Raw genomic sequence first — 27,186 nt, 5'->3', positions numbered from 1 at the left:
GTTTGTGCATCTGCTAACAGTAACCTAATATTCTTGAACACCAAAACCATTTGTCGGAGAGAATCCAATGCAAGGGTTATACAAGTCATCTTGCTAGACCCGACAAAATATAAAAATCGGTTTTCACCACAAACCCCACAGTATCAAAATAACATAGCAAAAAACTATCCCAGTCTGTGTCACTGAACTATCACGGGGCGCGAAACAATAGAGAGCAGAAAAGTACCAAAACACATTTATTACAAAAAAGCAAAGTTTTATTTTTTTGTAGTAACAACAATTTCAATCTGCTTATTGATCCCACAATTACAAAAAAAGGTAAATGCAGGAAGCAAGGCTCACAAAGGAAAGCTGCAACATGCATTACGCATCTTGGCACCTGAGATGGGTAACGCAGGTATGCTTCAAATAATTCAAGGGGTAAACCAGAGGTAACCTAAGTAAGTATACCTTACGCAAACTGCTAAGGTAGTTACCGTAACTCTAGTCTTCAACTCGGTAACTTTTCTTCAGAAAAATCTTTGCTGGTACGCAGACGTTTAGAGGCTGGATTTGCTGGAAGAAGGTTAGAAAAAGTAAGTTACTTAATGTACAGTAAACAGACTGAACTAAACCACAAGCCATGTAACGCTTAAGGGATTTAACAGGAACAGATGAGAGTCAAAATCAGGATTACCAGTCACAAATGAAAACCGTTAGAGCAGTCATGTGGGGTTCTTTACCAAACGCCAAAAAGGACTTTCAAAAAACCTGTATGGAGGTACGTTTTGATGTACATCTCAGGGCTACCCAACAACAGTGTAAAGATAAGTTTCATGGCATTAAAGCTTTATCAAAACCTCCTTTCCTCCAGTTCATGCAACTGCAGACTGAAAGCCTTCCCCCCCGTCATGTAGTGCAAAGCCCAAGATCACTGAAGCCAACTAGCTTCTACAAGAAATAAATCATCAATTATAAAAAAACCAAAAATCAAACTGAATGTTAGAGATCTCTAAGGATATCTATTTCTCAGTTAAATTGTACAGAACCTGATTCTGCTGATGTAGTGACTCCGGACCTAAAGCGAGTCCGTGCAAGCGTAAGAGAGAAGGTCAGAACTGGGACCAGTCACTTGGAAGTACACCATTCTGCCCTGGGTGAAAATGAAGCTCCAGTTCTGAAGTATGTAGCTAATAGAAACGTGTACTTGGCATTAGATACCTCACCCTCCCCCAGTAGGCAATCTAGGGCATAAAGGTCTGTTTTACGGCCTGTGGGATGATCCTATCCGGTCCACCATTTTTTCTGTGGAGGCTCATGCTGGGATCAGAGGAGTGGAGCGCTGTTGCCGAGAGCACATGAAGCCCTGCAGCTGCTGCGCATGTGCAGGCGCTCAGTCCTGCTGGCCACCTCCGCGCTCACGCCGGAGTACAGCATCGCTGTCACACGGCTGAAGTGGCCCACAGGGCTGACAACATGGGACCAGCCTGAGACAACAAAAGGTGTAGCCTGAAATCCAAGTGCCACGTAGGGGGCTTGTTCCTCACCTTCATCAGGGCAGGGCCTCTTGTACAGCACGTCTGCTGGAATCTGGAAACTAATGCACAGCATCTCCTTGTTCGGTGCAACATTTCTAACCAGGTAAGTAGAACAGCGTCCATCCAAGGAGGTTCCCAGTGAAGCTTCAGCTCGTTCTTGAATATCTTTGGCTGGGTCGTCGTGTTTGGAGAAACCGTAGCAGTGTACCGTGGGAAGGCCAGCAGTGCTGCATGGCGCTCTGGCTAAGAGATGCCTGAAAACATCTAGAAATTCAATAGCCAAAGCTGGCAAATTCATGACTATATGAAAAGAGGTTTTCTGTTCTTCTTTCAGAAGTTGGCGCTCTTTACTTAGTTCTTCTCTTACTGGCCCCAGGAGGAAGTCCCTGCCATCCATGTTGAATGCTTTTATTTTGTTGTCTACTTTGTTTAGTTTGCAGTTGTGCAGGAGCCAGTTGTAGGATTCAGGATTGAGATCATTTGCAAATACGCGGCACTTTTTCTTTGCTGCTGGAATTGCAAAAGGTCCAATCCCAGCAAAGACATCAAAAAGGACATCGCCGGGCTTTAAAAGCTCAACGATACGGCCGTGTTCTGTGGAAAGACGTGGGTTCCAGTAGACTTTAGAAAAGTCCAATTCATATGCAATATTATTTTCCTTGACCTGAAAGTCCAAAAAATTTGCTTAAGCCTCTCTGTTCAAATTCCAGGCATGTTTAAGCATTATTAGTAATTAAGACAGCTAAAACCCAAGGTGCTTTATCAAATGCTAACGTGTACATTGACATTTGTCCCATTAGTAGTACACATGAATCTTGTATAAACAGATCTACTCATCAGAATTAGCCATAAGGAATGTTCCAACTGTCAATCCAGATGGCTGGCTTATGCATGTCTCAATCACCAGGTGGAAATAAAGCAGCAACTTAAAACGACCATAAAAAAAAAAAATTTCTGAGTCTTTTCAAGAGCTTTGTGGCTGGCTGACAACTCCTTTATTGAAAGCAGACCTTGGGAAGATGCCTCAAGCCCTCCTTAGCAGAGTCCACATAGTAAATAAGTGTCTGAGAATGATACAGCACAAGAATGGCAACAGTCAGCCAAATTTAAAGCCACTGGGAGCAAATTTTGCAGTTTGAAGAAATACTGTATTTTATCTCTCAAGGTGACGGAGTTTGGAAACTGATCCAAACCCAAACTTCGGGATGACCACTATCTTAAGAACAGAGCTAAAAAGAAACAGTATTTATTCAAATGAGAATGGGATGCAAGATAATACTCACTTTGCACCACCGTGCTTGAATTGTGTGACACTGAAGTAACGTAACTCTGGGCCCAAATCACTGCATCATTTGCTTTGCCAGCAAGAAACATACTGAAGCGTATCTGCACTCCTCGGTGTGCAGCTCAGTGGTATGCTAGATGTATGCTTAATGAGCTAATACCATCTGCATAATATTTGATTATCGCTTCTGCCTTGACAATTCAAATGCCTTCTCTGCATGTACAGGATGTTCTACCAAGCTATTCAACTTCTTTATTTGGTAATCTAAAGTCTTCTCTTCTAAAAGTATAAAACTGCTAACAGTTAGGAAAAAATATTTTTTGGTCGAACCGTGGCCAAGTTTCCAGCTAAGGACAAGAAACCCTGAGTGAAGAATACTTGGCAGTTACATAGTGCTTTACACCTGAAAAATGTCAGAACAGAGGAGAGAGGAGGTTTGTCTTGCTGCTGACAGAAAAAGGCATAGAGAAAATCTTGCCTAAGTTGCAAAGCCAGTGAGATTTAAAAAACACAATCCTGCGTTCTGTACCAGCCACTGTACAACGCTTGGTGAAATTAAGAAACAGCATTTTCTTACATCAAATCCACTAAATATTTGGGCTTTAGAGTGAGAAACACCCCTCGCTACAAGTTTGTAATTAGCATCTCTGTAAGAAACCTTTACTTCAGCTGCTTTTACATACCATTAAAATCTAGGCTGTGAAATTGAAAGAATACTTATGTTCATGATCCCTATGGTTGTGAGTTTGCTCTTAGCAGACCAGGACAAAGGAAGCTAGAAGTAACTGCCAACTTCTACACTCCAAAACAGGTGTCAGGAAGGGCACTGTGCAAAGGAATGGTCTTAACAGCATCTCTTCATCACATCTTTCCAGTAGGTGCCTTTGGTTTTTAACATATTAAATTCGAAATAACAGGGGAAAAAACCCTGTACCTTGGTTACCAGGTTGCTCTCTCCAGCGAGCACTTCCATTTGAAAATTTCTGTATGTGCTGTCAATTATACTGGTTTTATTCACTACACAGGTGATCCCCGGATTCTTGTCAATTATAACCTGGCCTGAAAGAGAGGGCAAAAGATATTCTGGTTAAGGGTCTACAACCTCTTAATGTTCTACTAAGAGATACAAACACTGCTGTTTACAGTTAACAAAACTAAGCATGTATTAGAAAAACTCTAATGATTCAGGGTTGCAGACGTGACATCTTTCTAAGGCACGTACTTTACCCTGACCCAGTGCTCAGTGAAGGGAGACCACAATTACTGTAAGAGGAGAGAACTGTGCCTTCTGTGCACTGCTACAGCATCAGCACAAGGCTATTTAAAGTCGAAATATAAAGCAATGAAAAGCACTCAAAAGTTTTCTTTGTACAAGTAATAATTTATCGGCAGAATAACTGTTAAAATATCTTTTTAAGACTATACAAAATATATTAATTACTTTTTTGAGAAGAGTTGTTTTACCTACCAATCAAATGTCTGTATGGTAGCTGATGATCTCTAAGATTCAAATGAGCTATGTGACCAACACGGCTAAATCCAGAGGTGACTTCTTGACCTTCAGGAAGGACTGCTCGTAGGATCTCCTCCGACTTGAAATTCTCGTAGGTCAGCTCCAAGTTATACCTGGACACCTCAGGACGAACATTAAGCTGTTTTAATACCTCTTGCTCTGATTCCCCTAATGAGAATTCTGGTATTTTATGAGGATCCAGAATAACAAGTCTACTGTCCTCATCTTCTGGATCCTCAACCACTCGCTTTAGACCAGGACGCTGTAGTACCGTATGTTTTAGGGACTTTAGCAAAGTATTTACAATTTCTTTCTTGACTTTAAGAACTGGAACAACAACTGTCCTTTTAAAAGCTTCCCTGTTGAGTAGTGTCATCCCACGCACTTCAGGATGTGGCGAATACAGTTCTAGATTAGCTTTATCCTCCACAGTTTCAGGCATTGTAAAAAACCTATTTTTTTTAACTACTACAAACAGCCCAGGTATTCTGCCAGAATATTGCGCCAATAGCATCCAAACTGCTGGAAATGATGTATTTGATGCAGCTGTCCTAAAACGATTAGTTTTCAGTAGTCTGGCAGAGTATCCAAATCTCCATAAAGTCCTAGAAGAGAAATTATTCATTTTATAGACATTATGTAATCATTCCATTAAAAAGGCTGCAAATCACATGGATTATCTGTTCTCTTAAACTAGAATTTCCATCTGTACCAAACAATCCACAATAGTTTAGTAAAGCTCTTTATTACGAATAATATACTACAAATTTCTGTCCTTTCGCAAATGTATTTTTAGACTTAAACATTAACTAACTTTAAGCAGTGAGATAATCCCCTCCTGCCAAAAAACAATGACCTCTCTTTGTTCTAATAAATGTGATATTAATCCCGGTAAATCACATGGAAAAATTTCTACCGTCTTGATCCTACTGTTGGATCCCTTCTGTCTCCGATAAAATTCATTACCAAGCAGTGGTTGCTAGAAAACAGTTATTAGCAACAGCGGTCATAATCACTCTTAGGTGATTTCTGCCTCCTATACCCCAGTGGTAAGACTCACTCTGTAGTGTCTTTGCTCCACGAGCTGCGTGCCAGAAAGACCATGAATTAAATGCAGAATTCCCCTAAAGGTACAGAGAAGCATTAGTAATGCCTGTTTGAGCAAGTGAACCCCTCTCCACAGTTCATTCATAGGACGGGGACTTGAAAAGTAGCTGTACGCTTCTTTAAATGGTTTCCCCCACTAGAGCCAGTCCAAAGGGGCCCAACTTCCCTGATTCTGCACCGGCTGCTCCTAGGCAGGAACCAAGGGTTTAGGTAGCGTGTGAGGCTGACACTTCTGACTTCTTGGGAAGTTTGTTTTAAGATTGGGGGTTGACAGGAGAGATGCAAACCAGCTCTGAAAGGAAACCGGTTCTCTTGCCTGCCTCAGACATCTACACATCTACAGGGCTGCTGCCCTCCTTCTGGGTAACAAGCCATGTGGTCTCTTCTTCAAAAAAGGAGCTGCGCTCGACCCTTAGCAAAGCTGGCCCCGCTCCCATCCTCCCACCCCCACAAATCCCAGCTCCTCGCTGGGACTCCCCACATCTCCAAGCCAGCTCGTTTCCCTAAGCCAAGTTTTTGGCAAAGCGCACCTCCTTTCCCTGTTGACTCAAAAATAAACATTACATTCTTCACGTCTGCTACAGAGGAGAAAAAACTTCATCCGGAGGCCAGAGCATCCCGGTGTTTTTCTCAGGCATTCCCCTACTGCCTAGCTGGAAACTGCTGACCCAGTTTGCATGGGCATCTCGGTGTCAGATAAGCCCCCCCCCACGCTGGGTCTAGCCGGAGGTCCCTGCAGGCAGGACGAGGACTAACACCTCCCCAACACCGCCTACGGGAAGGCCTGCCCTTCCCCCGTAACCCAGGTCCCGTCAAAATCCCCGTTTGCCCCGTTCTTCCCTCAGAGTAATCTGAGGTAAATCGGCGGAGGGGGGGTGCGGGTGTGCTGCCGAAGGGCCGCTCCCCGCTCCGCCCGGCCCGGGCTCCACCGGGCACACACACACACACAGACACCCGCGGGCGGGTGGGAGAGGCGCCGGCCAGGCCTCACCGGGGGAAGGGACCCTCGGCAGAGCGGGAGCCTCGGCGGGGCCACCCCCCCCTCGGCCTGAGGGGAGCCCCGCCGGCAGCCGCCGCCTCAGGCCCACCGCGGCCTGGGCCGCCCGCCGCTGGCCGGGGGGGGCGGAGGTGAGCCGGCCCGGCCGGGGGCTGCGGGGCCGGGGCCGCCGTGGGGACCCCCCGCCCGCAGGGCCACAGCCGGGGCCTCCCCGGTTGCCACGGCTACGGCTACCGCTCTCCCCCCCCGCCCGCCCTCACCTCATGCCGTGCCCCGCCGCCGCCCTCTCACGTCATCACCGCCGCCGTGACGTCGCGCCGCCGCGCCGCTCCGTGTGGCCGCGCCGAGGTGGGGGGGCGGAGCTGGAGCGGCGGCCCCGCCCCCGCGGCGGCCCCGCCCTCCCCCCTCCGCCTCGGCCCGCCCCCCCGGCGGCGCTCCCCTCAGAGGCGAGGCGGCGGGGCGCGGGGTGGCATGGCGCCGCCGCCGCCGCGGGGGGCCGGGCGGCTCCTGGCCGAGCGGGGCTGGTACCTGTCCGCCCGCGAGCAGCAAGAGGAGGAGGAGGAGGAGGAGGAGGAGGCGGCGGACGAGGACGGGGAGTCCGCCCCGCTGCTGCCGCCGTCGGGCAGCGTGCGTGTGAGGGGGGCGGCTCGGCGGCGGGGAGGGGGAGCGCCCTGAGGGGGCTGCGGCCGCGGGGCTGCCTGGGCCCGCTCCGTCGGGGGGCGCCGGCTTGGCTTAGCTTGGCTTGGCTTGCTTTCCTTTCCCCGGGTGCTGTGTCTGTCTGGGCGGTCCCCGTCCCCGCGGCTCCCGGGCCGGGAGGTTGCGGGGGCGGCTGCCGCCGGCAGTGCTTGGTTTTGAGGAGAAGTTCGGGGAGCGTGGCCCGGGAGGGGGGGGGGGGAGCTCGGGGGGGAGCTGGGGCTCAAAGGTTGGGCCGATCGATTGTGGAGCGGGGAGGCGGAGGGTGGACGGGGCTGTGGAGGACGGCTCCCGGGGGGAGACACCTGGCGAGGGCAGCGGGAAGGGCCGGGCGGGGGCGGCGGGAGCGCGGGGCAGTGCCGGGCCTGTGAAGCTGAACGCCTGGTCCTGGCGCTCCTTCTGCTCCGTGTGACGCTTCGGTGGCACAGCTCTCGGAGAGGTGCTGCCGATTGCTCTGCCCCTCGCTCCTGTGGCGAGCACGCCGGGGGTAGCCCGCTTTTAAGCCTAAATCTTGCTGCGCTCGGTTTGTGCTCCGGTATCGCCGTTCTCAAAGGATGTAGGTGTCTCGAGATCCTTCTGGGACGGCATCATGTTGTTATTGTATATGCAGGAGGGTTTGCGTGGTCTGAGAATGAGAAAAGAGATTTTCTGATTCAGATGAGGGAAGGAAAAGTTGACTGTCTCCCCCTCCCTTAAATTTCCTCCTGTGAAAGACCAAAACGCCTCTCCTGTACTAATTGTACTTTGTTTTGCCCTTTTCACAGAATCCTGCAAATCGTGGCTCTTCCTTTGGTTTCTCAGTATTTAATTTAATGAATGCGATCATGGGAAGTGGGATACTTGGCTTATCCTATGCTATGGCCAACACAGGGATCATGGGGTTTAGGTAAGTTTTCAGTTTTTACATATACTTATTTTTAAACTCAGCTTGTAGTTTTATATGGAACAGAACTTGATTACTAAGACTCCTGTGCAAAAAATGAGGAAGAAATAAATAACTTGTGCTTTTTGGTGTTGTTGAATAAGATCTTCCCTCTTTGGTTTAGTCATTCAGAGCTGGCCTAACATAAGTACTGCCCAGATGTTGCATTAAATTGCCACATGGTGGCAATTTCTTGGCCATTACTCCTAATATATTGATATTTACATTTCAAACCTGCTGTCTCCTTCAGTTCCAGAAATGGGCCTCCTGGAGTGGGATGGCTACGTATCTGAAAAATGTGAATCAGCTTGTGCTTTTCTTTGCACTTTTTCTGCTTGTTGTACATGCTAACCTATGGATAACAGGGCCAAAGGCACCAGAACTGTCACTTTTACCATTTTCTAAGCATTAGATTCACTTCATTAGAAGATACATATTTGTCTGTGTATATGTATACGCACAAATTCCCATGTTTATGTCCTCTTTGTAATTCATATGTCAGGCCTTTGTCCTGTGTAGTGTGTGATATACTTTGGTGAACAATTTAACGAACAGTGGAACTTAGCAAGTATTGGGAAGGTCAGAGACCATATGAACCATAGTCAGCAGATACAAGCCGTAAAATGAGGAAATCTGGTCTTGTGGTAGCTTACTTTTTGCAAAAGTAGCATTCTTAAAGATAGAAAGTGCATTGTAGTATAAAAGTGCTGTAATTGTGAATATTTTGTGTTTTTTAGTATCTTGCTGCTGATTGTTGCCAGCCTTGCTGCTTACTCTGTATTTCTTCTGCTCAGTATGTGCACTCAGACTGGTAAGTGAAAAGGATTTATCTAACAGTGATCTCTGAAATAATTCCTCACCTGTATCACAAAGACATGACCCAGTATAATTATTACAATTAACAGCACGTTAACAGATAGCTGTGTCCGATTCCCTGATGTTGAAATATTTAACATCTTTAACAATTACTATTTGCCATTTAAAAATACGATTTTGAAACTTCTTATGAAAAGTCAATGCCACACTGACTGGTTTCTAGGTTTTCAGTTTTATTTTTATCAAAATGCTTCTCTCATCTTTCCAGAAAGATAGATCCTGTATTTCTGTAGCAAAATTATTTTGGTGCTGGCTGAACTGCACTACTTCAGTGTATACTGTTGCTTTCAGTGAAGGCTTAAGAGCAATAAAGTAGCAGACTTTCATTCTTCTACTTGTAATATATATTTTGTTTATGGTTTGAAATAGATACCTTTCAGGTTTTGTAATCATACTGGATTATCATAATTCTCATGGCGTTTTATAGATGCAGGTTTTTACAGCATTTTTGATACTGAATGAGAAGTCACATTGCAGTCCTTAGAAATTACACTGCTTTGAGAATGTTCAAACAGTAGATTCTAATATCTACAATCTAATCTGCTAACGTTTTAATTCTTGCTTCTTTTAATTGTTACTGAAACAACTGACTAGTTCCTTGAGTTCTTGTACACAAAGATCACATTGTAGCAGGAAGTCTCCTTCTCTTTCAATCACCTGGTTATTGTTTCTCTCTCCTCTGTTTTCCTCTTTTCAAAGGTGGTGGGAGAAAGCTTCCGTTTCTTTCCTCTTTGGCTTTGTTTTCTATAGCTAGCTTTGGTGTCTCAGCTGATTGCTTCCTGATTCTTCTTAGATCTGCTGCTCCTGTCTTCACCTGTTGAGTGATCTTCTTCATACATTCTTAAAAAATATTCTTCAGAGGTAGGGTTACTTTTATGGCTGATACTGCTGGCTGCTTGATCATTTGGGACTAAGTCTTTGGTAATTTTTTTCTCCTCTTGGAGCTCTGCTTAGTAGAAAGGAATCGGAACCTGAAATGAATAGCTAGAAAGATAGATAAGAAGCAAAAAAAGGGGGAACTGGAGGTAATTTTTTATGATCTTTGTTTACCTCTTGAGGTTGAAAAGTTCTGTATTATAAAGGCACAAAGTGGTATTATGTTGTTGTCTGGTAAAATAATAATTAAAGAGATCCTTGCAAAAGAATGACTGGTGAGAGGGGAAAACTAAGGATTTAAGCTTTTTGAGTTAAGAAAATTTCAACGTTGGGAACTTAGAGACCTAATATACAAGAATGGTTTAACTCCTCAGTTATTGTCCAAAGGCAACATTCCACCTCAAGAAAGCATTTTTTAAATATGCACAACTGAAATCAAGGAATACCATTGAAATGGCAGGATGAAGTATTTGTCTTGTCTGAAACTAGCACTTTACAGTTAATAATTAGTTATCACCTAATGTTGACAGGTAATACTAGCACCAGAGCTATGTCTGGATAAGTTTGCTGGATTTATGGCCTTCTGTGTTTTCATTTTTTTTTTTTGTAATTTTTTTTTTTAAGTAAGATTTCTCTCATATTATGATTACTATAATTCCTGTAAACTATTGAAGTAATTAAATGTTAGATACCATTCTGAGTTTTTCCTTGGAATGTTGTCTTTAAAAAGTGAGAAATGTGACCTGTTGTGCCTGACAAAGTAAAATCTGTGTACGTGTTTGCTTCCAAACTAGATAATTGAACATTTTTCTTTATAAAACCTACGTCCATTTGTGAACAATGTTATAGTATTAAGCTTAATCCATGGCAAGGAACTGGAAGGAAATTTCAGTAGTTTTATATTAAAAAATGAGCTAGAAAAATTTAAAGGGTGGAGAAGAAAAACCTTTGAAAGTGTTTGTAAACAATTCATTCAGGTATTCAAATCATAAAAGTAATCCTAGGAAAGAGTTGACCTATCAAATACCTTCTGAAAAGAAAGCTCTAATATTAATTCCATTTTAAACAGAGACCAGGATTTATTAAGCACAGGCATTTTAGTTGTAGTTTAAAAATAAAGAAGTGTCTTCATTTTTTAAATTATGTTGGTCTGGACTTTGACAAAATCAATGATTTGTGTAGACCAAAAGGCTTAGCAAAAAAAATATTCCCAAGCGTCAAGGGTTAGACTTGGATTAGTTTAGTCAATGTTTTCTCCTCGTGTTAATTCAGTACGACCTACGTTGTTTTGGGGTTTGGGCTGACAAAGGCTAAGCTTACTCTGTAAAGCAGAGGAATTGGGAATTTAAGTGGGATGTACTTTGAAATTTTGTGGCTTTTTTTCTTTTCATTTTATGAGTTAGTCATAGTATTGCTCATACTATACTTGCCAATTTCACTTTGAATTTAAATAGATAATTTCCATTTAGTGTTAGTAACATAATAGAAATCAAGCCAATCAGGCAGAACTTGTTTATCTTTGTATCAATTGTGCTTAATATTTTGTTTCATATATTCTTGAAATTACAAAAAGTAATGTGATTAAGTATTAAGGCTTCCCAGCGTTCACAGGACTAAATTCGTTACAGAAACAGAGTTACTATAGAAAATATTCTAAGGTTTCATATTGCTGTTTTGTAATTCTGTGGAAAATTTTGTTCTCTTTGTTGGTAACTCCTCATACGCGTGTGCTGTGTATTTGTTCCCACGTGGTAAAAATAACTCTCTCCTAAATATATTTAGAATTTTACTGATTTTTCTGGTGCCATTGGAGATGGTCTTCTAGAATGCTATTTTTTTTTCTTGTGATCAACAACTTCATAAATACAAATCTAAGAAAAATACAGAGTAAAATCTAGTAAGACATACTCCTTCTTTAATTATATCTGTATATAACTTATATCAGTGTAACGGCAAATGTAAGGGTTTAGTCCAGGTTTATGCTGAGACCTGACTGTGGCTCAATTTTGTAATTTCATTTATTTTTTCGTAACATATTGGTGTCAGTAGTAGAGCAGAATGTGAAACATCGCCCTTGAGAACATAATGTGAGAAAATTAATGAAGTTTGGTTTTGTTGCCCCCCACCCCTCTGGAGCATTGATCTGATTGTGTGCAGAACTTCAGTGAAATAAAAACACCTAAGCTTGGGCAGTTGGCAGTCTGAGGCTCCAGTCCCGTCATCTGATCCCTGCGAACCGCCTGTGTCTCCTATGTCTTGTTTCATTTACTTCAGTGGGACTTCACTCAGGTGTGAAGGTCTGCCCCCAGCAGCTCATATTGCAGGGCTGGGCCCTAAATTAAGATGGGACAGGAATAGAAGCAGTAGTGTACCAAGTAGAACCAAGGGAGAGAAAGCAAGTGTTGTGACAATAAAATTAATGTGGTTTTGAGATTAATTTTACCCTTTGAGGCATTTACAACTGTGGACCATTTTATTATATACTGAGAAAGTGAGTGGTATTTCTCAGAAAACTTTCATCTTTTTGATACCGCTTGAGTTTCTAATAACAAAATACAGAGCAACAATGAAAGACTTCAATATGACTTCCTTCATTCTGAGAAGGGGTTGGTTTGAGTTACCAGCAATATTAGAAGTGAGCTGCAGCTAAAACTCAACAAAAGCGTACAGGAAACCACAGGCTGTTTTAATGTGATTATGTAAGTTAGGTGCAGGTAAGGGCAGGATTTTTGTTTTGTTTTTGGTTTTGCTTTGGTGTGTTTTGTTCTGGTTTTTTTAATAACAGATTTCAACCAAGGAAGATGTTTACCTTCAGCTCTCTTGAAAATAAATAGCGCCAAGTTTTTAAAAGCTGGCAAGATGGTGATTAATGTTTATATTCGTAGAAAGACGAAAATGGATCCTCTGTTGTTGTCTTCATTTTAAAAAAAAAAAGTGTACCCTTTTAACAAGTAAAATATGGGAATATCTTATATCTAATTGTTGAGGCTAATCTCGGAATTCTTCACCTGTAGTATCTCTTGCAAAGATCTTTGGGGGAAGGCAATTTGCCATTAATGTGTTGGTTTTTTTTTTTTATTTAAATAGTACCATTTTTAATATTAAATTGAGTTTCTGGAGAGTTTCTGAATGGTTGAGCATATAGCTGTATTTTGTAGCAGGAGTACAGGTGTATATAAAAGCTATTTTGTAAATAAAAAATACTATAAAATACTCTCTTAATTTTGTCCTGAATTCTGTTAATTTAAAAAGGGAAAAAAGGCAGAGCTAGAGCTTTCAAGTGATTTTGAAGTTAGAAATATTTTTGCTTTTTTTTCCATACTAACAGCTGTCACTTCTTATGAAGACCTTGGCCTGTTTGCTTTTGGATCAACTGGAAAGGTGAGTATTTATTTTTACCTGTGTATTTTTCTTCTTGGTTTCATGCTTCTGATATACAACAGTTCTTTGCATAGTAAAGAGATATAAATGAAATAAGTAGTACAATTACTGACGTTGTAGTATACTGAAAAGTCCATTACCTCCTGAAGCTTTTCGCTACATTTCAGTTAGTGTGTCTGGTCTGTGGAAGCCCAAACTTTAGTTAACTGTAAGATAGACATTCCTTAAACGCAAGATTTTGCTCTACTTTCCTGTCAGTGTGTTCATTTTTTAGTTGTATGTGCAAATACATGCTTACTGGCATTGTGGTCAAATTGGCTCAGCAATCCATTTTAGGTTTGTTACAGTCCCATCGTACCTGTGCTGTAAACTGTTAAGAGACAGGTAAGTGATTTACTGTTGGTGTTCTAGCACTTAATAGAGATCCAAGATAAGCGTTTGCCTTTCATGTAGTTTCCACAATAGGAACAAGTAAGAGTATGTTTAATGCATGTTAATTTTTTTCTTTTGTTTAATAAACTCTTCAGATGAATGTTTCTTACTTGTTGTTTTATCTCATGATTTAAAAAAACCCAAACAAACCAACAGCAAACTAACCATTTTTGCTATAAGAGTAATCAACATATAAGCTGTGCCTTTTTAGTAGCATGTGCTGAATTTGTTTCTCCTAATAGGCAATGTTGTCCAGTAATACTGGGTGCACAGGAAATACTGCTTGTGAATACTGCACATGTAATATTATGACTTCTCTGCTCTGTGTTTCAGTTACACAATACTAAAAGCAGATTCTGCCCCACAGAATTGCAATTTTAATGGTTTACTGAAACAATGTAAATTTTTTTTAAAATGAGTTCTGCTAAATGGACTGGACTCTAATTTCTTCTGGTTTAATGTAACTGAGAATTAAATCTGAGCTATTAGGTGTTTGGAAGACTTCCATTAGCATTAATAAGCAGATGTGAGTGTAGTCTGTGAGGATCAATATTTATCGATCAAAGTTAAGATGTGATCAACTTCAATAGATAATAAACCTTGATGTTAGCAAGGTATGAATTAAAGTTATTTTTTACAGGAGCCGTTCTGTACACATTAACCACAAGCCATTAGATGCAGAAATCATAGAAATGTAGAGCTTAAGGAGATACTAAAATGTGACTTAGTCTGTCTTTGCTCTGAAGCAGGGCTAAACATACATAAATGATTCTTGGCAGGCGTTTGTCTAATCTGTTATTTAAAAGATTAAATGAAGGAGATTTCACAGCTGCACTATGTAGTCAACATCAATAATTTTTTTTATTCTCCCTAATATACTTTTTCATAATTTTCAGTTTAAATAATTTGTGCTAAAAATCATCCGGTCTTTTATTTTCAGTGTGCATGGAGAGCACTGGAATATTTCTAGGTTAGGAAGCTGTTGTTTTGATAAAATAATTAACCAAAGTTCACCAAGCTTTCTTGATGAACTGACATTTTCTGGAACACTTATCTTTCTCTCTTGAAGTATCTTTGATATTTATACACCTTTCTTAAAACTTGCCTGCAAAATGGAACACAGTAAGCTGGCTGAGAACTTGACAGTGACAAGAAATGTAATTATTACCTATGTTTTAGGTAGAACATGGCTAGTACTATGTCCCAAAACAAGATTTGTGGTTCCTGTGGGTGCTTCATGCTATTTATCTCAGACTGTTTTCTCTATTTGCAGTCTAATAACTCTAAGTCATATATTTGAGATCTACTTCCTGAGTGCATTGCTTATAACTGATCTTTTTGATTTTTAGACTTTTCTAGTTTACCACAACCATTCTGAATTCTAATCCTGTCCCTGAACGTTCCTCACTTCAGTCAGGCACAGGTAGCTTTTTTTTTTTTTTTTTTATTTAAAGTAGTACTTACTCTTCCCTCACCCAAGTCATGAGGTAATGATACAGACAGATTGCTGTAGGACCTTGTTTGAACTGGCATCTTAGGTTGACAGTAAACGACTGGTTAACTGCTCTTGAAGTAGAGCAGTTATACAACCTTACAGTGATTTCCTGTCAAACATATTTTTCTGAGATTTGTGAGAATGGAGATTTTCTGCTATTGGAATATTGCTGATTCTCCCTTTCCAAAGGCATGAAGTATTTGTTTCCATCTATGGCAAATGCCAAGATACCATACTTTTTTTTTTTTTTTTTTTTTTTTCCCCTTCTTCTCCCCTGGCGACTTTTGAATTGACTTTGAATTCGTTTAAAATCTGATATGATTTTCTAGCTGATCAACTAAAAAAATGGCAACTCTGCTTTCAGCCTTTTTTCAAAAGTACAAATTTGTTTTTCTTCTCATAACTGTGGCTTAATTTTTTCAAAATTGATTTAATGGTAGCACTCATGTCGGAAGGCCCTGCTACATCAAGAAGAGCAGTGGGTAAAAAGAAAAACTGTACTGGATGATCGTACTATTTTAGAACTGAACTGAAAAGAAAACACTGGGAAAACTTTAGACACTTTTAGGTTTTTGTCAGTTGGAAGTTAATTCTTTGGATTCAGACAAATATTTTAATAGCCTGTGATCATTTCGACTACCATATCAGTCCAGCATGATTAATCACAAATGCTAAGGAAAAGTCTGTCTGGTTTACAAGAATAATGACATTCATGACAGTTAAGAATATCCAGGTTTTTGGAGTGAGGAAGTAGCTTGCACAAATCTCTGCTGTCTGATTGCCTTCAGAGGTGAATGGTCATTTTCGTTTGTACTCTCCTGATAATAATTAGAATGCGCTTACACGTTTTCAGTGATTTAAAAACCTCATCTTCTGCAGAACAGGCTTCACTCTATAATTTCTCTTGTTTTGTCATCTCAGAATGAAAATGCAGTATTTTCAGGGAGACTTTTTTGCTTTTATATTCATTTTAGATTGTGTTGGTTTCTGTGTGTTAAACTCTGGAGAAGATGCCCTTCCTTTCAGTGCTAGTTATCGCTTCTACATCTGGTCTGTTAAAGATAATACATATGTGTTTTATGACTGCTGTAGACATACGATTTTAGTTAGCCTTACCCTTTCTAAAGAAATCAATTTTTTTCATAGGTCCTTGTTGCAACTACAATAATTATCCAGAATATTGGAGGTAAGAAACTTCATGTGCTCAATATTAACCAAGTTGAGTATAACCTCTACAGTCTACAAAGCTCCACAAACACCAAAAGCAATAATTAAATTAAAGTGTTCTTAAGAGACTGATTAAAAGGACAGAAAACTTAAAGAAAGTGCTTATGTGATCATGCTAACTGGACATGCTGTTGTCGTGGGGTAGATGGGGGGATTTACAGGGGTTGGATTGTATGCCTGATACTGCATCACAGGATGTGGAGCACATCCATTATAGCTGGCACTGCTAATTGGAAGGGGCTGAGAAAGCATAATCTCCTCTCCGCCATTCCATACATTTGCATCTAGTAGCTACATTTTATCATATCATGTGTTTTAGTTTTTGCTGTTCAAGCTTGCTTATGCCTTTTAGTGATTTGTGTAACAACTGAATGTTTACTTAGCCATGAAGTTTCATGTGTTCTTTATTAATGGTAGCTTTTTTTGTTGTTGTTAGTTCAATACCTTGGTTTTTGGGGAGGTTGTTTATTTTGCTGACTTTCATCATGTGGGCTGATAATCTACTTTGTCATATGCTGGGCTGCCCAGTTACATTATTCTTGTTTTGTCTTCCTTATTAGTGTATAACATAATAAAATAACACTAGCTGCCTTTGTATTAAAAAAATTGCCTAAACCTTTAAACTCTTACTATGTTCACATACTAGACAGTTACCAAGTAGTAGTGCCCTTAGAAATTAATTGTCTGAAAGTAGACAGTGTTTAACAGAACAACTTTAAATATTTTTGGCCGTAAATGTTTTGGATACTTTCTTTTAGATGAGGGAATAAGGTGAAAGCTCCCTTCTCTCTGTCCCCTACCCTCAAGAAGACACACATGTTCACATACATTGACAGAAGGAAACAGCATTCCAGCACTGTTCTTTCCTTCAGGATTACCTGTCAAGTTCAGACAATTCAGTGATTGCTGGTTTTTGTCACTATGTAGAGACCTAGAACTAGACCAAGTAACTGCTTTTTTGATAAAATTGGAATCTTTTCTTATACTAAAAGCTCCAATAATAGAAACTGCCTAATTGAAATGGCTATAAAACCCCAAGCATTTATTTACGGCAGGAGTGAACATATTAATTCCAAGATTAAGGATTATTTATTCATACAGGTTTTTAGAGGATGTTCTGTAGCAATGAACAAATTTTTTAATTTCCTTTCCTGTTTGAGTGGACCTCTGAATAAACAGTACTAGAGAAGGAGGGATACACACAGTACAGGTTCTGGAGACTCTGGGTTTGTGTACAGGTCTCTGGTCAAAGGAAATATGACTCTTATTTCTTCTTCATAGCAGTTCATAACCTTCTCTGTGTCATTTTTAATAAAATTCAGCTCAGTAACTCTAGAGCCCCAAACTATTACATGCTGGATATTATCAAACTACTTAGTCTTCTGCCAACAAGTTGGGCCTGGTTTGCCAACCAGTGGTTTTCTGTTTAACTAGTTAAAAAGTAGGTTTTTGCAAGCTGAAACTCTTCTTTCGAATATTTTTAGTGACCTCATTTTGATGGAAGCTTTCAAAACTATGTTTTGGATCTTCTGGTTCCAAGGGCAATATCTTTCATGTAAGAGCATGGTAGTAGTTCATGCATCTGATACGTTTGCTTGCAAAGATCACATAGTTTCAAATGCACTGAAAAGAGAAAGCTGACTTTCCTTCTCTGAGTCAGTAACACCAACACATGTCCCAATCTGTGAGGAAGGGTGATTTGTTGAAACATGGATTGAAAGTTGGGCCTCCTTGGCACCTTCTGCCATACAGAAGATGTATTGTGCTGTCATTGCAAGGAGCTATCACAGCTTCTGTTTAGTATTTAGATTTCTGTTTGGGAGCGGAGCTCCCAGCTGCGTTATTTCGCTCCTTAACAACTGTCTTTGGCAGAGTCCTGATGCTGCAGTCCAAGTCAGCAGAGCAGAACTGTGTCAGGAATCGTCTTTGAAGATGATTATACTGGAGGCTAACAGGCTTTAAAAAAAAAAGAGGGATGAAGAGTTTTCTTCATCTCTCGCTGAGCCTTGACTCTTGAAGAAATGCAGAGAAAGAAAGGAATTTTTCTTGTCTTTCTGGTCCTTCTGCAGATTTTAAATGGGGGTGGTCAAACTGTGGAGCGTAGTTTGTCCTGAATGGGAGCCGTGCCTGAATTAAGTGTAAAACTTAGATTCTGCCCTTAGTGCACTTTGGTAGGTGTTCCCCTCTTCCTGTTTTTCTGTACCTTTGAAGGAACCAGAAGTACCATGCCTGATGGGCAGACATCCAGACTCTATCAACATTTTTAATTTCAGAGTAAGGCTAAAAAGAAAATTGTTTCCTGTTACTTCCGTCATCAGACCTGGGTATGTCACATCATATAGTATCTTATTTCAAAAGTGATTGGAGAGCATGAGATAATGAATGATGGTTTGTGATTAAAATAAGCAACTTTACTAGGGTTATTGTCACTGTCTGCATCTAGTCTGGGCTTTTTGAAGTTTGGTCTGATCACTTCTAAAAATAATTGCAGTGTGGAAGTGCTTTACATTCATTAGTGGTGGAGAGAGCTTTTTAGTAATCATTTTAATATAGTTATGCTTTCCAGTTTGTCATCTGTGCTTTTTTAAAAAGAAAGCTTAAAGTGCAAATTTGAACTTGACATCCTAATTGCATATAGTTATGGATTTGTGTAGGTAGGGGAGCTGATTTTTCTACTAGCAAGATGCACAAAGGGGGGGGGGGGGGAGAAAAGATTGTTGTACAGCAACAGGAACACACTGGTTGGTCTAATTTTGAACTTAAAAGGTTAAAAAAAAAATTGATTTCAAGTACATTGCTTGGGATTTTAACACGTATCTCTAACATAAGTGCTCAACTTTCCTGCAGATTTTTAATAGTCTCTTGGAACACTTTGTGTTACGTTAATCCAAGTAACACAAATCAAGTACCAAAATCCATTTAAGTACAAAAGATTAACTAAGGATGCATAAGGATAATGCGTTAACTTTGCAATATCCAAATGTAAATTAAGGTCATCTTAAATACTGTGACTTAAAGATTTTATACAACATATACAGATTCTTAGCTTAGAATGGTTAAACTGAGAATGTTTGCCTAGTTTTCCTTGTATCAATATGTACTTGTTCTTGCACTATAGGTGTATGTTAATAAAGTGAAACCAAAACATTGAATGGGATGGCCAGTGCTACTAAGTTTTACATTGTTTTATTTGTCAGTATTTTGGCCCAATCCAGCAGCTGTAATCTAAGTAACTAGTGATTAGTTACACGTGAACTGCCTTGTTCTTGAAAGAGCTTGTTACTGTGTGTATGGGGTTGCAAACTGGACACTAGAAAGGAAACTATCAAATTGCATGCTACCAGGCTGTTACTTGGTTCATCCACTCCTCCCAACCCTTTCCTTTCACCCCAGGTCTTTAAGTGGAGCGATCTTCCAAATATCCATTTCTTGCCTGCCATGCAGAAGAAGATCTTGAAGGATTTCAGATCTTGTCACATGCCCTCTAAGATGAGAGAGGGCCCCTGGGGAAGTTGCACGCCTGGAGGTATAGAAGGAGTGAGGGAGACTGCTATGGAAAACGCTAAGTTACATGGCCCTGCTGGCTCTTTATGTAATCCTTCCCAGGAGCGACTGGACTTGGACAGAGTCCCTGCTATTGTTTTAATAGTGTTGTGCTTCTAGGAAGTGATGGATGAGGCACAGTGGGCCAAAGCCGTGGCTCGGCGTCACGCAGCCCTTCCCCCTCTCCTGCCAGGGAAGCTCTGTGAGCTTCTTAGATGCTTTCGGAAGGGGGGAAGGAAGACGGGAATTTCTCCTCCTGGAATTGTCCTCTCTGCGGATGTGACTGAAAAGAAGGACGGTCTGCAGCTGTGTGTCTGAGAGAAAATCGGTAGGAATCTTAAAGCATATGTAATGAAGTTAGAGAAGGAATTATTTTAGCAAGGCTGGTGGAAAAATGGAGACAAACACAATAAAGCATTGCACAAGAGCAGCGCTCAGTCTGTTGCCAACACTAACAAATCTTCAGCATTGAGGTCTAGCAGGAAGTATGTGGAGAGTTTTACAGCATACTTCTTTGGGCTGTGGGCTGGTATCAGCTGAAGGTCACTGCTGTAGGGAGATACGGCCAGGCCCAGAGGGCCTGGTAGCTGTGATACACAGAGGCATAAATTGAACCTGCTGGGAACACGAGTTTAATTATTTAAAATTTATTAGCAGAGGGATTAAGTGCAACAGTAGAACCTGCAGTACAGCCATGTAGCATAGGTGGTCTGTGTGAGGACTTTTTGCAACAGACTTTATTTTTTTGTTCTGTTTCTTTCAATAGGCTGAGGTAGACAGAGGAATTCTCATGCTGCGGATCAGTGTGGGTAACTAGCCTGCCTTGGCTTGTACCCAAGTGATCATTGCAGTCCCTCTTTGGAACTAAGCTTTCCAGACAGGTATCTTAATTTTACAAAGAATTATTTGCTTTCTAGTATAAATACGGTTTAATTAAGTGTAATTTCTGTAAACTGGTGCTTGAGGATTTTGTTTCAATATTCTGCAATTAACATGTCCTCAAAGGTACATGTTCTTTTTCTTTGTAAGAATAAGTAATGAGGAAAAAAGATTGTTCAGAATCCCTGGAGTGCTGTTCTATCCTCGGGTCTGCCTGAATGCTATAGGCAGTAAATAGAAGCTACGGGATTAGTTCTGATGGGAGATTCAGTTCTTTTGCTGGATTTTATGGCCTGTTAACACAGTCAACGTGATGGACAATACACAGAAACCCTCCTCCGAATGTACTGCCTGCTAAATACATATGTACGTGTGGATAGTTCATGCTTTTCAAGCTTCCCGAAGTAAACTGAGGCCGAAGCATGTGTATGAAGAACAGTGAGAGGGTGCGGACAGTGTAGTGGGGGGAGCAGTGCTGCTGCTGCCCCACTACTGTCCGCTGGCCTGGCTGGCCCGCGGGGGCTGCCGGCCGCCACCAGAACCTCCAGCCTTCCCCGGCTTTATTCCACACCCCCCGCGCTTTTTTGTGCGCGTGAGGTAAACAAGGAAATAATTCACTTTGGCATTTTGGGGGGGGGGGGGATATAGGTATGCTTTCTGTGAGTCAGTACTTACAAATGCTGTGTGTGGATTGAAAAAAATACCTTGTTTTATCAAGTTAATTGGGCATTTTTGTTTTGCAGATTATTTTGTTGGGGTTTCTTTCTCCCCAGACTTCATCAAGTCTGAAATTTGGTTTTAAAAGTATTTACAAAATTTGTCTCGAATTTAAATGGAGCAACTATTGTTTGAGAATGGGGAGGTGGGTGGGAGTAACCACCTCTTTGTAATCAGAGTAAGATACTTTGCAAACTTTGGAAAAAAAAAAAAGAATGGTGCAAATCATGGAATAATAAAATACAGCTTGTTACATGCCGAGACCTGCATCATTAATACCTTAAGAAATCACTGAGCTTCCTTTATGGGAAATCTAATTCTGTTTTCAAACAAACATGAATGTTTGTTTTTGCAGTGGCGTTTGCTTTTGACCTGCAACCCTAATTATCCTTATTGATTCAAAGTGAGGATTTTCAGTGCAGAGCTGCCTTAATTAAGGGCATGTTTGTCAGCTCCTGTACTAATTTAACAATTGATGGCCCATGCTCTTCTGTTTTCGTATTGCAGTGAATGGTTGTTAGAAGGTTTGATACTGTAAAGAATATTAAGTCTGCTTTAAATAAAAACCCCAGCAATAATCCCAACCTGCAGCTCTACTTCAGAATGGAATATATGAAGACCTGTGTAGAACACATTTCAGTTTTATTAGCATTTAGCATAGCTGTACAAATACAATTAAACTAATGAAGTTTTACCAAAATAAATCCGCTGCCCACGTGTTCCCTGTGCAATAAGAAGCACTTTTTCTTAAGCTTGCCATAGATACATTCCAGAGCAATTCAGATAAAAGCTAAACGCAGAAGGAAAGGGAAGCAGGGGAGCAGAAGTTCATCAGGATGAGTGTCCATAATGTGAAGACTAGCAAAGAAGTAGAGAACCTTTTTCTGTTCTCAGAACTTCTCCGTATGAACAAGCATTACATCTGCTTTCACACGCTCCATTCTGCATCTGTATTTAAAAGCAAACAAATGAGCCCAACAAATTCTTTCTAAGTTTACACTAGGAAGAAATATTAAAAACAATACATAAAGTAATTGGGAGACTTCTTAAAATCGAATATGAGGGGGATTCATTGCAAAATGAAGAGAGCATGCTCTTAAGGCCATATGATGTGAGGGCTTAAACAGTTGATGGTTTTCAGTGGCATCCATGCATCATTCCTGGTGTTTGCACAATTCAGATTACTTACGAGGAGCTCAATGCAATACTGAAGTACTCCCTATCTTGCTATTCCATTCTAATTCTTTGACAGGAAAAATGGGAGCTTGCCCAAAATCCTCTCTAGTTTCACTTTCATTCTTGAAATCCTTCTCTGCTTTCCTTTTTAACTTTGTCACATTGTTTGGATGAGGACAGATTCAGTTTTAAACAACCTCCACACCAGCAAAGGAAGACACAAGCCCAAAGGGGTTTGTCACACGCAGTTGCTATGGAAGATCCAGCTTGGTTGGGCTGGAGCGTGCAGCGACTGGTAGTGTTTATTCTGCTATTTCTGTCTTTCAGCCTTTAATCTTTTCAGTATTTTGGGAAAAATAGGGATCTTACTGACTGAACTCTTTAAAGGATGAGAGTTACAAGCATTTTCATTTAGCTTAATTATCTATAGGCATTTGTGAGGAATCTCTCTCTTATCTGGTATTCCCCCAGGTGAGAATGGGGATTGCTCTGTCTACTTGTCCTGACTCCCAAATCAGCACCCCTCTGAAGAGCCAGTGTGGCTGTATTGATAGAGTCTGTTTTCCCCCAGCCCCGTGTCTTCTCCTGTGTGAAGTCTGGAGGGTAGCTTGGTTCCATTTTTGCACAGTGCTTAATAATGTAAGACATCTTTATAGTGCTCTAATATGATCAGTTACAGTGGTAGGTTAGGAATAACCAACCAGAAGAGTTAGATTCAGTCCCTTCAATTAAATGATTTGAAGGGATTTATCACCAACCATTTTCTAAGGAATGAATAAATTATATGTTTACACCTAAGTTTAATGTACATATTCTCTTGCATCATTTCTGTGGACTTCAGCAGTTGATCTTTTTTTGGGTAGGATAATAAACAAAAGTTACACTTCTTTTTCTGCTAACCAGAAAGCTGCTCACATATTTGATTTTAAGATTGAGCTACCTCAGAAGAGGTATTTTGGGGACTGTTTTAAAAGCATAACCTTGACTTCCCTTTTTTCCAGCAACTAATGTTTTTTCAGGTAGGGGCAGACATGCTCAGTGTTAAACAGTACTGTAGCACAATAAGGACATTCTGAATAATGTGTTCATGGTATGTATATTTATAGAGGGTCATATCTCATGGTGGCACTACAGGTTATAATAATGGAAGTGTAAAGCAAGTACCCTATTTTATATTTTAAAAAACATCTTTTTTTTCTGTCAGAGAGCTAATACCAAGTTTTCAAAACATGGCAAAGTGATAAGTATTTTGAGAATATAATTTCTAGCTGCTTTCAAGACAGTGGTAAGCCTGTTGAATAATAAAGTAGTAATATAATTTTGATTTCTGCTGAATACTGTTTTATGGCATTTCTGTGTCAAGGCCTATTGAGAAGTTCAGACCTGCTTAGTTCTCCATCAAGTAGCTCTTGATGCATACTGAAAATTATTTTAAAATAACATAATATATACAAATTCAGGACCTGAAGATTAGGAAGTGACTATAGGAAGGTTGCTTATGTAGTTGTAGTTCAGCACTTGTTGCATATGCATATTGCTAAAGCCTCAAACTACGTCATTGTATACCATTCGTTCTGCAGGAAACCTGTCTCATTTGGTGCTAAAGATAGATGTCTCAAGTTGCAAAGAGAAGGTGACACGAATAAAACATTCTTTTTTTAATTTAGGGGATGAGACTGGGTTGCAAGAGCAGTAAGTTCTGTGCTCTCATACTATGTGCGTGCAAGGGGGAGTGAACTCTGAAGGGAATGTTGCTTCTGACTTTGTGAATTTTTTTTGAACGCTTGCCTTCTGAAGAGGAATGTATGTTTATTGTAATTTTTGTATGTGATAAAAGGTGCCTTAGAAGTTAGCCATTAAAACATTGAAATTATTTTCAAAAAGAGAGGAAGTCAGTATTTCAAAGTGGAATAAATCAAAGCACAAGGTATGCTTTTTGTTGTGTTTGCTTGTGTCACAGTTTAGCCTTGTGACTGTGTAATCTCTTCCTTCCGTTATACATTAAGACTGCCAAGGATAGCTCATGTTTAATTTTTACAATGTAACTTGACATGGCTTCGGTCTTGGTGGGCGTCAGGGAAGTTAAGTAAAATTTGTTATTTGGAGCAAAGGATACATGTCTTTTTGTCTGTTGTACTGTATGCACTTTATTCCTACTTGAGGTAAATTTTTCAAGTTGCTATGCCCTTTTTGAAGATGCTTCACTGTTAGTTTCTGCTTTAAAAACCAAAGTTTTCTGCTTACTTTGTAGTGTGTTTCAGAGAGTTATACGGTGGTTAGCATCTCTTACTTCTTTCATGCTGAGTAAAGCTACAAGGAGCTGTTGCTCACGAGAATTACAACTGTGTTTGTAAGTGAAGAAAAAGCAGGATTTGACTTTTTAAACTGTATTTAGCGTGGGCGTCCTGCTTAGGTTTATGTATGAGATTCATGTCTTATCTAAGCATCAGGATATAAACAGAATTATTTATTATTTATTTTCTTCATCTTCTAGAACAAACAAGAGAATTTAAACTGGGGTGAAAAAAAATCCTACTATGTGACATTGTTTCCCGTATGCCCAGAGAAAGGAAGAAAGATGCATACAAATGTTTAGCATGTGCAAGTTTCTTGGTGTATGATTGGTTCCCTACTTAGGAGTGGAATTCAGTGAAATAGGACTCCTCTTTTAAAAACAAAGACTAAGCACACAACAAAGGATAAGTGATCAAATGATTAGCCAGAGGCTAATAGGAATGCAAGGGAAGAGTGACAGATTGCATATTAGGAGAAACCTGATCTGGAAATTAATTTGAAGCTTTCTGCAGCTGAGGCTGCAAAAGAACTAATTTTGAAATCTTTCTGAAGGACATAAATATATGAAAATTCTGACTTGCTTGTGTATAAAGTATTGTATAATACAAGAAAGAAGGCTAATGGATACATAAAGTTGAATTATAATTTAGAGGAATCTTCCTTCTCCCCCTCCCCCCACTTAATTTTTTAAAAATCTATCTTTGCTTAGGGTGAAATACGCATCCACTTGTAGCTTAGTGTGAGAAATTGTGTTAATTTACTTACAAATTCTGGTAATTTAGAAATATGCATGCTGTAAGTTTCTCTGTGGTTGCATCTACATTCTGTTGTATGCAAGGAGGAGAGTAAAATCAGGACAGCAGATAAATACCTCACCAGACACAATCAACAGCTATATGTCAGCAGGAAAATATACTTGAATATTGAAAAAAACAGAGCTTTTAATTATGAAGAAGTGAGTATTTCCTTATTTAGTGACCTACCAAATGGTTTTAATTTAACCTCGCGGTAGGTAGATGTCACTTTGTCTTAATAGAATTTGCTTTCTTTAGAGAGACCACATTAACTTTCTTCAAAATTTAACAGTAACTGCTGTAGTGCAGCAGTGTCTGAATCCATACTTTTTTTTAAGGTTCAAAACATTCCTTTAAAAAAACCCCACAAACTTATTAAAAAATCAGCTTATGGAAGTTTGCTGGTTTACCTTTTTAAAATGTATGTTTTAGTTTTAAAGCATTAATAAATACACTACAGTAAAATTCTCAAGAATTACTAAATACAGAACAGTAAAATTTGAATACAACAGATGAATTTTTGTCAAGCTTTAAATGTAACTAAAATTTTGTCAGCACGTTACTAAAATTATTTGCTGCTGAAGGATGGAATTTAGTTTCATGTAGGCTTTGATATTCAGTTAAGCTGTTTGTAAAGCTTGATTTTTCTGAGTAATTCTCTGCTGGTTTTTGATTCATATAAATACTTGCTGCTTATGTAAAAGAAAAAAGTGACACGAACAGTATGTGAAGGTATCAGGTTAGTGTAAGTTGTAATTTAAAGACCCTCTCATTTATGCCTTTGATCATTTTATATAGTAAAGGAGAAAAGTGAAGTAGCTTTTGGATTTATGTGTACACATCATTGCTTTCTTCTGAATAGAATTATGAACGCTTAATTTCAAGTCGACAGTCCTATAAGTGTTGTAAGTAACTAGCAATTTCTCTTCTGATTTGCAGTTCCTGTATAGTTTTGCATTTGATGGTGTTGTTGGGATCTTCTTGGTGGTGGGTTTAGCATGAGAAGTGGAGGTCTGTCACTGATAATCCTCTTACCTCCGACAGCTAAACCATGCCGTATATAAAATCCTTTCAAGTCCTATTCTTGTCTTTTAAATTTCTGTCAGATATTTATTTAGTATAACAGCAATTGAACAACAATAAAAACTGAGTCTTTAAAAAAAGCCTATTGTATTGATAGAAACAAATCTTATTATTTACTCTTGTAATTAACAATGTTTTATAAAGAGTAAAGAGGAAGAAGTGCTGCAGCCTTGTGGTCTGTCTCTAGCCTGTAGGTCCGTATTCCCAGGTAAAAGGTCAGGCCTATATTTTATATTATTTTGCCTTTTAGTCCTTTGGATTATGTTTTCCTTTTTTCAAGACTCACATCGTAACAGTCTCTTTGGAGGCATTAGCTAACATCAGTGCAATACTCAGGGATTTGCAGCTATTTTTAAAGGAAGTAGATGAGAAAATAAA

The 27,186-nt window shown here is 40.0% G+C and overlaps 2 protein-coding genes across 6 annotated transcripts in view; one reads left to right on the top strand and one right to left on the bottom strand.

Annotated features, from left to right (window-relative positions):
• Positions 1 to 223: 223 nt before the first annotated feature.
• TRMT5 (tRNA methyltransferase 5) lies at positions 224 to 6,779 on the bottom strand. 3 transcript variants are annotated; one of them, XM_052783464.1, is made up of 5 exons: positions 6,680 to 6,779; positions 4,271 to 4,920; positions 3,737 to 3,861; positions 1,527 to 2,181; positions 224 to 555 (listed from the first exon to the last, which is right to left on the bottom strand). In XM_052783464.1, exons 1-5 carry the CDS (start codon positions 6,682 to 6,684, stop codon positions 491 to 493), a joined length of 1,500 nt encoding a protein of 499 aa, XP_052639424.1. In that variant the 5' UTR covers positions 6,685 to 6,779; the 3' UTR covers positions 224 to 490. The 3 variants fall into 3 exon arrangements, with proteins under 3 accessions (XP_052639424.1, XP_052639426.1, XP_052639423.1); XM_052783466.1 differs by lacking the exon at positions 6,680 to 6,779 and adding an exon at positions 5,953 to 6,234; XM_052783463.1 differs by lacking the exon at positions 6,680 to 6,779 and adding an exon at positions 5,376 to 5,871.
• A 75-nt stretch (positions 6,780 to 6,854) lies between these two features.
• Positions 6,855 to 27,186, top strand: part of SLC38A6 (solute carrier family 38 member 6) — a 46,178-nt gene continuing 25,846 nt past the window's right edge. For 2 of the 3 annotated variants that reach the window (XM_052783461.1, XM_052783459.1), the window contains exons 1-5: positions 6,855 to 7,052; positions 7,877 to 7,998; positions 8,772 to 8,845; positions 13,115 to 13,167; positions 16,241 to 16,280. In XM_052783461.1, coding sequence (XP_052639421.1) covers positions 6,891 to 7,052; positions 7,877 to 7,998; positions 8,772 to 8,845; positions 13,115 to 13,167; positions 16,241 to 16,280 — 451 coding nt within the window. In that variant the 5' untranslated portion in view covers positions 6,855 to 6,890. The remainder of the gene's footprint in view (positions 7,053 to 7,876; positions 7,999 to 8,771; positions 8,846 to 13,114; positions 13,168 to 16,240; positions 16,281 to 27,186) is intronic. The other variant, XM_052783460.1, reaches the window with a different exon arrangement.

The sequence above is a fragment of the Harpia harpyja genome, chromosome 3 (assembly GCF_026419915.1).
Source record: "Harpia harpyja isolate bHarHar1 chromosome 3, bHarHar1 primary haplotype, whole genome shotgun sequence".
Lineage (NCBI taxonomy): Eukaryota > Metazoa > Chordata > Aves > Accipitriformes > Accipitridae > Harpia > Harpia harpyja.
Note: the sequence above shows the minus strand (reverse complement) of the source record. Positions and strands in the feature narration are given on the sequence as shown.